General features: G+C 37.2%; 1 protein-coding gene across 3 annotated transcripts in view; it reads left to right on the top strand.

Annotated features, from left to right (window-relative positions):
• nln (neurolysin) overlaps positions 1–12,574 on the top strand; it is a 45,472-nt gene that overhangs the window by 7,453 nt on the left and 25,445 nt on the right. For all 3 annotated transcript variants that reach the window (XM_062972376.1, XM_008102887.3, XM_008102886.3), the window contains exons 3-6: positions 869–1,125; positions 3,912–4,060; positions 10,897–11,004; positions 11,676–11,778. In XM_062972376.1, coding sequence (XP_062828446.1) covers positions 897–1,125; positions 3,912–4,060; positions 10,897–11,004; positions 11,676–11,778 — 589 coding nt within the window. In that variant the 5' untranslated portion in view covers positions 869–896. The remainder of the gene's footprint in view (positions 1–868; positions 1,126–3,911; positions 4,061–10,896; positions 11,005–11,675; positions 11,779–12,574) is intronic.

Genomic DNA, 12,574 nt, shown 5'->3' with positions numbered 1-12,574 from the left:
ATGTTGCACAAAATAACGTTTGGATTTATTTGCTTATTGTTTTGCATGCTGTCAAAGTTACTGTCACTTCTTGTATTGTCGGATGACTGCTCTGTCAAAAGAGACAAACTATTTATTTGTTTTGATTTTTTCCTGCATTATTTGTACTCTTCTTATCATTTAGTGGTTTATTCTTAGGTCTTGAGATAAAATTTCACTCCCATTTTCCCTTTTCTGGATTTTCAAAAATACTGGACATAGGAAGAGTGCAATTCTGTACACTGTCACCCATTTGCAGAGTTCTCTGAAGCATTCAGTTTGAAATCAGAGATGGTCTTATGGGGATGTCAGTGTTTATTTACCCCTTGTTACTTAAAGGGAAACGTAGAAGCATGTGAGAACTATGTCTGCTACAAAAAGAAAATTTTGGCAATAGGACCACATTGGGAAAAGGAAAAGAAAGAAAAACAAATTGCAGAGAGCAAGAGAGAGCTATAGCCTAAAAGAAAGAAATAGCTTCTTATTCGAGGGCTTCCTCCCTCACTGCATCATGTCTACTTTTAGCTATTGTAACTTTTACCCAGTGCAGTTATTTCCCTTTTAGTAGAACCACCCTGACTTTAAATTGTTTTTCTTTCAGGACAATTTCCTGATCTTGTATTCCCTTTATCTTATATCCTGTTCCTTATCAATTTTTGAGACATATAAAAGTCTATCATCTTTTATCTACCATTAATATTTCATCCACACCGGTAATGCAGAGTAAACGTCATTTCCGTTCTCATATTTGGGCTTTTTTCTGTGTTGTTTATTGTGCTCAGGTTGGGTGTTACTGGGTTTGTTTTGTTTTTTGCAATTTTTTTTGCTTTTTTGTTATTTTTAATTGCAGAGCTGTTGGCCCAAACATTTTTCTCAGAATGACGCTGGGAACAGAGATCACTACATTTATCAAAGCTGCTTCCTGTAGCGCAGCAGACCGAAACTTTCTGAAATGGGATTTGCAACCAGAACAAATTAGAACAAGAACTGAGGAACTCATCAGAAAAACAAAGCAAGTCTACAACTGTGTTGGGATGCTTGATATGGATAAGATCACATATGAAAACACTGTACAGGCTCTAGCAGATATAGAAGTAGAGTATTCAGGTATGTATGGCATTTTGATGTCACTCTAGGTTGCAACAGAAGGGAAGAATTAAATTGTAAATCAGAATAAAAGAAATTTGTGGAACAGAAATATTAAGTCATCTACTAGATATATAAGTGTTAATTGTTATTTGTTGCATAAAATTGGATTAATATTTAACTGCATGAGTGTATTGATTTCAGTTTGTGTGGGTCAGGGGTAATTGGTAGGGTTATGTATGTATATGGAAAATGAGGGGCTCCTGTGGATCATAAAAAGTACAGTGTTTCTGCTTTAATGTGCAGCTTGTTTTCCTAAAGAAATTCCCTCTTTTTTGCATATTGGAAATAGTTTTTTGAATTCTGTTGCCACAATATGTTGATTTTGTGGTCTATGTATTTTATTGTATGTATTTTATGTCCATATGTTTTGACTCGCTTGTACCCTGCCTCGAGCTGTTAGGAAAGGCGGTTTAATAAATTTGTTATTGTTGTTGTTGTTGCTGCTGTGAATAATTACATAGCTGCAGAGCCAAAAGGATATTCAGCTGCTGATGTACTCAGTGGTAAAAGGAAAATTTTGAGGTTGCACAACATATATTATAGGGACAGGGAATGTGAGAACATGAATTGGGGAAGCTAGACATAGTAAAACAAGAAATGTGACTTATAAACATTGTAATACTTGGGATAAATTAGCAAAACTGGACAGGTATGGAAGATTTTGAGTAAGATAATTACCGTGTTTTACTCAGGAAATTAAAATCTAAGAAGAAATGGGTTAGCGTTAATAGTAAAACATAGCAAAAGCAGTGAAGTGATATAATGCAAAGTCTAATGGAATAACTATAATAAAACTTCTGAGAAAGTCCATCAATATAAATATATTGCAAATGTATGCTTTAACTTACAGAGACAGAAGAAAAAGAAATTGAAAAATTATATGCTAGAGTCCAGGAGGAAATTGATCACACACCAAAACAGAACTTGTTACTCATAGATAGTTAGAACGCCAAAGCAGAAAACAGAGCGAAATCAAAAATTGTAGAAACTATTGTCCTAGGATCAAGAAATGAAGTAGGAGAGTGACTGATTGAATTCTGCATGGCCAACAGTCAACATATTTCACACACATTCTTCAAGTAGCAACTGTATATATAGACATCACCTGATGATCAGGAGCCATGGTGGCTCAATGGGTTAAACCCTTGTGCTGGCTGAACTGCTGACCTGAATCCGCGAGATGGGGTGAGTTCCCATTTGTCAGCCCCAGTTTTCCATGCAGGGACATGAGAGAAGCCTCCCACAGGATGGTAATACATCCAGGCGTCCCCTGGGCAATGTCTCTGTAGATGGCCGATTCTCTTACACCAGAAGCGACTTGCGGTATTCTCAATTCACTTCTGACACAATAAAAGAAACCCTGATGATCAATGTAGAAATCAAATAGACTATATCATTAGAAGCAGAAGATGGATAAGCTTCATTCTCTCTGCAAAAACAAGAACAGGGGCAGATTGTGACACAGACCATTAAGTGCTCATAAAAAAAGAAATAAAGCCAAAGAAGAATGATAAACTAATCATCATGCTAAGATATTTTATGAAGAATTTAAAGGTAATATAAAGATAGATTTTCAGTATTAAACAACTGAATCACAGATAAACTCTGAACTGAAGGTGTGATCAGAGAGGTATGCAAAAAGTCACTATTTACAAAAAGATGTGATCAGAGAGGTATGCAAAAAGTAAGAGAAGCCTCAGTGGGTGACAGATTAAACTCTTCAAGCTGAAAAGAACAGATGAGAAGCAAATTTATAAGGTGACAAAGAACAAGATACCTCATCAGTAAGATATGAGAGATCAAAGAAATCAGAGGGGATACTTTACAAAAACACATTGCATGACCAAGTACAAATAAAAAGATAATGGAAACAATCTCCAGAAAAATTATATTAAAGAGATGAAAGAGTGACAGATTTATTTAAGGAAGAATCATTTTAACATCAACCTCCAATTTTAGATAGAGACATGGAATCTTACCTCGGAGTTCTTGGGAGAAATAAATCAGCAGGAACAGATGGCATATCAACAGATCTGCTTCAGGCTACAGAGACAGAATTTTCTCTAGTTCTAAATAAAACCTTTCAACAAATATGGAAACACTCAAAATACATTCCAACCCCCAAGAAATAGAGAACCAGGGATTGCAGTAATCATTGAATTGTTTACTGTTTTTCAAAAGTTTATTGTAATATCACTAATATAAAATTAAACAACATTGCCTGTTAAGTTCTGAGCTGCCATTCATTCCTTTAAAGTATTTGTTTATTAGTCAGACTCTGGGAAGAGTTATGGTGATGATAATAATAATAATAATATTAATAATAATAATAATAATTTATTTATCTTCCTGAGTACTGAGCTTTCATACAATTAAATTATTTTTGTTTATTGTTATGCATTCTTGTTGTAAGTTTCCAATTCTGTTCTCACTGAGAATTGGGCACCTGAAAGTTAGCTCAGGGGACAAAACAAATATGTATTTTTATCAGACTAAGAGCCTGCTTTATAAAATGGCACCAGCTTCTTTTGGCACTGTCAATTACATTTCCTGGTTCTGAGAAAGATAACTGCATTATTTACCTGCCTTAGTTGCCTTCAAAAGATTCAATAATTTTCACAATTGTCATAGGCTTATGCAATTCAGTTATGTTTTTCAGAATTGAATTTGTTTACAAAATGTTAAGATATTGGGCTTTGGGCTATTGTCCAATGTATTTTCTTTGTTTGTTTTCCCCCTAATAGTGGAAAGAAGTTTGTTGGACTTTCCACAGCATGTCTCGCCTGATAAGGATGTGAGGGCGGCAAGCACAGAAGCTGATAAAAGACTTTCTCATTTTGATGATGAGATGAGCATGAGAGGGGATGTGTTCCAGAGGGTTGTCCATTTACAGGTAAATAGAACAAACAATAATTTAGTAGGCATTTGATAGATCATGAAGAGTTGTCAGGCTTTGGAAACAGGTTTATAGATTGAGGGTTTTTCAATGTTAGTTTTTAACCTGTTTTGTCTTGATTTATTTTCTACATCCCCCCCCCCCCAAAAAAACCTGGTGCAAGTAAAAAAAGCAACAAATGCACCCCCCCCACACACACACACATTTAAAACATACTAAAACTAGATTTAAAATGACATTAAATAGTCCATATAATTAAAACATCTCAGTTTTAAAAGAATAAAACCTCTCATTGTAAAGGATAAAAAGTACAGGAGATTTTTCACTTTCATTGGGTTTAGGAATACAGGACACTTGTGGAAGTGGGGGGGGGGACAAACCCCAAAACCGCACACTTTTTTAACCTTAGATAATACTTCTCTAGGAATCTCTAGGTCTTCCAGAGTAACTCTGTAGTCAACCTCTACTAGATTCTGTCCATACAATCAACCTAGAGCAGTGGTTCCCAACCTTCAGGCCTCCAGGTGTTTTGAACTCAGCTCCCACATTTTCTAACAGCTGGTAAGCTGGCTGGGATTCCTGGGAATTGAAGTCCAAAACACCTGGAGGCCCAAAGGTTGGGAACCATTGACCTAGAGGACCTAGAGATCCCTTGAGAGAACATATAAATCAAATCTGTGAATAATTAAATTCATAAAAGTTAATCCTGCAAGTTTATAAAATAGTACACTTATCCCAGGAAAGCACGTCTCTTGCCAAACAGTTAATTCCCAAATGTTCTTTCGAATTAAAATAAAAATCACTTTCCAACCTAGCCTCACTAGGAAGTGATCTCCAGAGCCTAGTATCAGCCATTGGGAAGACCTTTTTTAGTATTCCCACCAAAGGTGCCTGCAAAAGTGATGGGAGGAATGTCTCATAACTCGGAAAGGTTGCTATGGGAAGACACATTTTAAAAGTTGCAAAGGAGTCGTGGCTCTTCACTTTGATTGGCAAGCTGGAAAAGGGATTATGAGATATATACAGGACTTTACAATGTCGAGTAGGATAAAGAATGATCTGCTGTCTCCACAACTTCAGCAAGCATGGAAATAGAAAGATTACAGCTGAACCAGTTAATTAGGTTTTTATTTCTATCACAATACTTATAAAATATGGTTGATTAACATCAAAACTTCATGCCAGAAAACAATCAGTAAAAAATGAACACATTGGGTAGTCATGCAAAATGACATGAACTGTAGAATAAAAACAGGTTAAGGCAAAACCCCACCCAAGAACTGTAACTTATACTGTGCAAAGGACTTCTGAAGGAGCCACATTTTAAGGCAGGAGTACAAAAAATTAAGGGTTGCCTCTGACATCTTGGAGGCCCATCCTACCTGCCATCTTTGCCCCCATGCCATCCACTACCAAAATTGGCCAATTATTCCCCACAAGTCTTCAGGCCCTCCAGACTGAAATAAGCCTTCCAGCTTAATATAGACAGAGATGCCCATCCAAATGCTCCCAACTCATCAGTAGTTCTTACTAGAACCCTAAAACCGCCTTGTGGGTACAGTTGGGGAAAAATTGCTTCCTTCCCCCCTAGAAAAATGAAGGTTGATGGCTGAAAAGTCGCTAATATTGGTGTTTAGAAACAATGGTTATATAGTACAGGAGTTTAATACGTCTTCCTTTTTTTGCTGCTGGGATAAATAACTAGTACACATCTTTACTAAGTGTTTGCTTCCTCAAATTATCTTTATGGTGCCATGATTGAAGCCACATAGACAGCTTTCATACTATATGCTTGGCTCATCTCCAGATATTCTGGAATATAGATTAAATGTTCAAATCACCTCACTTCCCTGTCACTTTTTGAAACACAAAAAAATACTGATTTAGCTTTGAGTTTTTGCAGTTATATGCTTTTTGGATAATATCAGCCATGTTATTGAGGTAACTTCAACTCAACTCATTGAGAGACATTCAGATTGGAACTTATTGGCATGTAAGAGAAATGCAACTGGCATTTTCTTTATTTGTTCATTGCTTTGGATGTTAAATATGAATACAGATATGATTGAACAATGGAAAGTACCATCTTATTCATTCCAATTCAGATATCGACTAGGCTTCCAAAATAATGTGTATAGGACTGTAGTCCATATGTGGTAGGGAAGTACAGTCTTTCCCATCCACCTCTTTGCTAGTACAGTAGAGTCTCACTTATCCAACATAAACGGGCCGGCAGAACGTTGGATAAGTGAATATGTTGGATAATAAGGAGGGATCAAGGAAAAGTCTATTAAACATCAAATTAGGTTATGATTTTACAAATTAAGCACCGAAACATCATGTTATACAACAAATTTGACAGAAAAAGTAGTTCAATGAGCAGTAATGCTATGTAGTAATTACTGTATTTACGAATTTAGCACCAAAATATTATGATATATTGAAAACATTGACTACAAAAGTGCGTTGGATAATCCAGAACATTGGATAAGCGAATGTTGGATAAGTGGGACTCTACTGTATTTGTGTTGTCGTAAGATTTGCATGCCACCTATATAAGCAGACTAAGAATGCTTATTGAGGTTATGGTAGGAAGACTTTTTTTTGTATGTAGAACATTTGCATAAATGTTTATATAATATTTGTTTACTGGTTCACTTAATAATTGTTTATAAATACAGTGGTAAAAACACTTTTGTTTTTAGACATACAATTTCAGGTTCTGCTTCTGTCTAATGTTGCCTTGTATGTGTGTCATTGAGCATGTGGCTTCGTAGGTCCATTACATTTGCTGCATCAGATTTTGTGATGCTAGTAAACTATAGTAATGTTCTACGTTTTTGTTTTTCATTAAATGAACCTAGAACTTCTAATTCCTTGTGGCAGTTTCAGTGAATATTCTGTTGCAGATCAGCCGGAGATTGATAGGTTCACTGATGTTTTAGAGAGGATTGTGGGATTGCCTGTGGCACGAAGTGATGAAGACTTCAGTCAAGGGAGTGATGCTTCTGTCAGTGAGAAAGTTGACTGGGAAAGTGAAAGTGCAGGCCTCTAAGGTCAGGCAGAACAGTCGGAGACGTTAGATAAGGAGGAGGCGAGTGGGGAATTAAGTGATACAGAAGGCTCCCAGGAAAAAGCACCTGAAGATACATAAATCAACACAGACCTGCGTTTACAGATCAGAGCAGACAACAGGCATCGCAGGACGGAGCAGTTGCATGGGAGATATTTCAAGGGAAGCGGAATGCTTTCATGGCTTTTAATTGGCAAGGTCTGTACTTTCAAGTTAGTTCAGGCAACGTAGTGTATAGAGTAAGAAGCTAGGCCTGAGTTCCTGGTTCATGTTCCAAATCAAGCCTTTTGGTTTGGGGATTCAAGTATCTTAAAAGTTTCTTTGTTGCTGTTTTATATTCATGATCAAGTTATACTAAGGATACCTTTTGCTTGTGGACTTCAGCAATTCTTGTGATGTTTGGCTATCCCTGGACTGTATTACCTTTGAATCTGTTTGTGACATTGGGATTCCTATTGGATTATTGCTGAATGCTAAACCTTTTTGGATATACCTTTTCTTCCCCTATTCCTGCATTTTTCTTATATTTTGACATATTCTACAATAAACTGCTTGCTTATATTCTGGACTCTTGGGTGGTGCTGTAAGTCTAGGGGTTTCCAGGCCTGGGCTGCAACATATTCTACCTAATATTCTCCACAACAACACATTTTCTTTGAATTACTTTGTCTTAAAATGTCTTAAATGTACTGCATATTTTGATGTTGAGGGATGGGGTTTTTTTTTAAGTCAGAAGGGTAACCATCATGCTGCCTTTTTGTAGTCTTGTTGACAGCTGAATCCCATTTGTGACACATCTCCTCATGGTTCATTGAATCATTTTTCTTTATTTGAAGAAACAATGCACAGTCAGGATGTTGTTGTCTCAGACTGATGATTTTCAAAAGGAGCTGCTGGGTGGCCTAGAGGTGCTTTCTTCCTGCAGCTTGATTCTTGTTGTTGATGAGCAAAAGGAAGCACCGTGTTTGGCTTGTGGAGCTAAATGTTTCATCCTCTCTTTGTTGAATAACATTCTGATTTCAAAAGAGGCATCTGCTTGATTATCACAGGGCCATCTCCATTCCGAACGAACCTCACTCTTCTGAAAAGGCTTTTCAGAATCTCTATGGGGGAAGTGAGCCAGCAAGGTGTAGTGGTTTAAGACTTAGACACCTATCCATGGAAACCTACTGCACCCTAGGGCAGGTCACACTCTCTCAGCCTTAGAGGCAGGCAAGGGCAAACCCTGTCTTAATAACATTTGCCAAATAAAATGTGTTGAGTTCTTTAACATCTTGCTTTAGACTGTAAAACCTTTTTGTGTAGTTCAGTCTGTTATGTCTTATTTCCTACACATAGTCACTGTGTGAATTAAGGCCTTCAGCTCATTCATGTTATCAGTCTGAAAAATAGGCCACTTGGTGATATCATACATTTGGGCCTCATGATTAAACCTGGCAGGAAAATCAAGAGAGAATTTTAGAGGAAAATTATGTACATGGTTGAGATCAGCCCATTCAACTTAGTTAAGGGATTGGGAGCATTGTATGAACCCAGGTCAGTTGTTTCAAGTGAGTGTTCAATGTTGTATTAATGGAGCCAACCAATCTGTAGTTGGAGAGGAATAGCAAATTTCTCCCGACAAGCCATACCTTTGCAGCCTCCAAGGAATTCTTGTGGTTTATGTGTTAGTCTTGGACACCATCCAACCTACTCTTAGTATCTCTATTCCTTTCCTGCTGCAAAATGTACTGTTCAAACAAAGATGCTTATAGTTTCAATATGTTGTTGTTTCTAGCCCTATATATTGAGAGATCTAGAAAAGGAAACATAATATTTTGTTTGCAAGCATAATAGGAGGCAAATATTTCTAAGGTGTTTTGAAAATTAAACCATCTCTCTTCTTATCAGTCCTTTTAACATCTTGATCAAAAGTGCTGGAGGTTATTTCTCATCACCACTTTATCAACATCCTCTTCCAAGCAAATGTACATAGATGGTCACTTAATTTGTGTACAACAGTGTTCTTCAGAAATGCCTGCATTTTGAAGTAAACGTGATGGCCCAATCGTAATATAAATCTTTATTATGTGCCCTTAATGTATACTCTGCTGAAACTGATTAGTGTAGATTAGTATCTGTTGGGACTCATTTAAGTTTTTTCTTAGTAAAACAATTTTCCTATTAGTCTTACATTAGTGGAATTTTTGTTCTCACTTTCCATCACTTCTGTGCATGTTTGTGAAGCAGAGGAAAATAAGTTATTGTGATCATATTAATAAACAGTGACTTAATTGATTAAATAACTTGTTTTTTTAACTGTAATATGCATTAGTTGCCATTAATACTTAATTCTTGGCACAAATCTATTAGGTGGTGTTAAGCAGGTTAGATGATGATGATGATTACTACTACTACTATCACCTGCCCTCCATATTTGCTAGGGTTAAAGGCAGAGAACTCCCATGGAAGTGGAAAAACCAAATAAAACCCCACTATTTTTCAACTAGAGAGAACATCTCTCTATGAATCTCTAGGTCCTTCAGGATGACTCTATAGCAGTGGTTCCCAACCTTTTTTTGACCAGGGACCACTCTCCAACATTAGTACCAAAAAGATTATGAATCAGTTTTTGGTCAATTTTAGATTCAGTTTGGTTATCTGGGGTGCTGATTCAGAAAATTGCATTGGATAGACCACATCAGCTCTAGTTTCTGATACAGAATATATGCCATCCAGTAGCCATCATCTGTTCGCCCACAGAAAACCGTATTTAATAATCTAGGGCTGATTTTCCTTGCATGTCTTGTGGACCTTATTTTAGATCTTGTGGCCCACAGGTTAGGAACCATTCCTCTATAGAGTCATACTAGAAGACCTAGAGATTCTTAAAGGGAATATTTTAATCAAATCCATGTATAATCAAATCCTCAGAAGTCCAACCAGCAAATATGGAGGGCTGATTATATACTAACCTGTTTTATTCTGTTGTGCAGAGAACTGCTGAATATGTCTATATATAAATGTGCAACATAAAAGCTTTCTGTGCAGTATAAACATTTTTGAAAACCAGCTTTCGATTGTATTACAATTTGATTCCACCACGATTAGGTTTTATGAAAACTTCAGGAAGGAACAAACATTTATTCTGGGTTGCTGTGAGTTTTTTTCGGGCTGTATGGCCATGTTCCAGTGGCATTTTCTGCTGATGTTTCGCCTTCAGCCCTTTGAAGAAGCTTGCCACAGGTACAGGTGAAACATCAGGAGAAAATGCCACTGGAACATGGCCGTAGTAACACAGTCATTCCGGCCATGAAAGCCTAAGACAAAGCATTTATTCTACTTGGGGATATGCACCCCATAATGAAAAAAAAACTTCCATGTTGAAACAAAAAATCAATGTTTTCTTTGGAAAATGATCTAGCAGAATATGTGAAACTGTAAAAGTCATTCCATAGCAGAGAAGCATAAGAAAAGAAACTAATTCTTGCGGCATGAGCGGCCGCTGTTAGCTCCAGCTCCTGCCAACCTAGCAGTTTGAAAATATGCCAATGTGAGTAGATCAATAGGTACTGCTCCGGCAGGAAGGTAACGGCGCTCCATGCAGTCATGCCGGCCACATGACCTTGGAGGTGTCTATGGACAACGCCAGCTCTTCGGCTTAGAAATGGAGATGAGCACCAACCCCCAGAGTCAGACATGACTGGACTTAACGTCAGGGGAAACCTTTACCTTTACCTCACAATGGTTACATTTTTCTATGTATGTATTTTTATTTCAGCAAACATGTGACCTTGAGGCATTACAGCCTGAAGCCAGAAGATACTTAGAGAAGTCAATAAAAATGGGAGAGAGGAATGGGCTCCACCTTCCTATCGAAGTACAAAATGTAAGTGTGGCATAATGGTGGCATTTTAAAAAGGAGGAAAATGATAACAGTACATTTTTTATAAATGCACATCGTGCGTTTTCAGTTTAGGTTTTGACAGCCGTAACAAATTTATGTTGCAGTTCTGAATATGTTTAGTCAGACGCAAATCCTTCTGTTTTCAATGGTACTAATTCCCAGGTTGGTGTGCATATACTGGAAGCTTAATACAGTCATATATAAAAAGTACAATTATCAAAATATATCACACTTTATGATTTTGTAGTCAAATGACACTCCAAAACTTGCTTTTTATTTATATGGCTGTAGAGCTATTGCTATGTATTTGTTTTCTTATTTAAAATTTTCCATAACTCTTTTAAAAAGCTACTTGAAAGTCTCTGTGCACCTGAAGTTCAAAGTATGTGGTAATTTTCTCTTGGGACCATTTATTTGCCATTTTATTCTCAGTGCCTTAGGTTTAGACAGGATAGAAATGAATAGTTTGTAGCTTAATTACTTCCTTCATTCTATTGTTTCCTCCATATGTTTTAATTTTAAAAGTGATGTTATGAAGGACATAACAGTGAAATATGTAATACATATGTGTGTTCATGCCTTCAAGTTGCTAACATATGATACCTTTATTTAATATGTGATACTCAGAAATTTCTCTGTACTTTAATATTAAGGAAATCTTGGCAATAAAGCAGAAAATGAGTGAATTATGCATAGACTTCAGCAGAAATCTAAATGAAGAAAACACTTTTCTGATATTTTCTCAAGATGAACTGTGTAAGTATATTTGTGTAAAAATTCCTGTCAAGGACAGATGTGAAAAAAACAATAATAACGGCATCAGATTGTTGCATATTTTACCAGTGATAGGTGTATTTGATTTTTTTATATGCTAATTCATGTCCTCACTTATCCCTCTTCCATTTTATTTTGATTTTTCCTTAATTTATATTGCATTGTCGAAGGCTTTCATGGCCGGAATCACTGGTTTGCTGTGTGATGACTCATGGGCATTGTAGTCCCATTCCTAGTGCTGTTGTGACTGACGAAGAGGAGAACTTGGGTTTTCCTCCATTTCAGCCAGAAAGGGAACCATTTCAGCCAGAAATTGAGCCTTTGCACCTGCAGGAGGTTTGTCTTCCAGAAATCTCCCAAACAAGCCCGGAGTCGAGTTCTCCCCCTTTTTCGCGCCGTAATTACATTCTCCAGCAGAAAGGAGTGCAACAGGCTAATCGCAGGAGTTTGAGAATAGCAGCAAAGCATTCAGATGATTAAGCCTGTTCCCATGAGAAATTTTAGGGAGTCATACATCTGGACACAGAGATTGACTTTCGTTTCTGGTTCCCCAGAGAAGTGTTCTCTGGTGGGGAAAACAAGGCCTATTTAGGTTCCTTGCTCCCGGAGGGATCTTGCGGAGTCAATTCGTCAGCAACTGGAGTAGTGTGTGTGGACAGCTACTCCACTTCCAAGCCTTGTTTCCTGATTCAAGCCTTCGTTTTCCAGCCTTGTTCTTCCACGGATTTTGCCTTGCTTTCCAAGACCCAGCCTTGCCTTGTTTCCCGGATTTTGCCAA

The sequence above is a fragment of the Anolis carolinensis genome, chromosome 2, assembly GCF_035594765.1.
Source record: "Anolis carolinensis isolate JA03-04 chromosome 2, rAnoCar3.1.pri, whole genome shotgun sequence".
NCBI lineage: Eukaryota > Metazoa > Chordata > Lepidosauria > Squamata > Dactyloidae > Anolis > Anolis carolinensis.
This window is presented reverse-complemented; position numbering and strand designations above follow the sequence as displayed.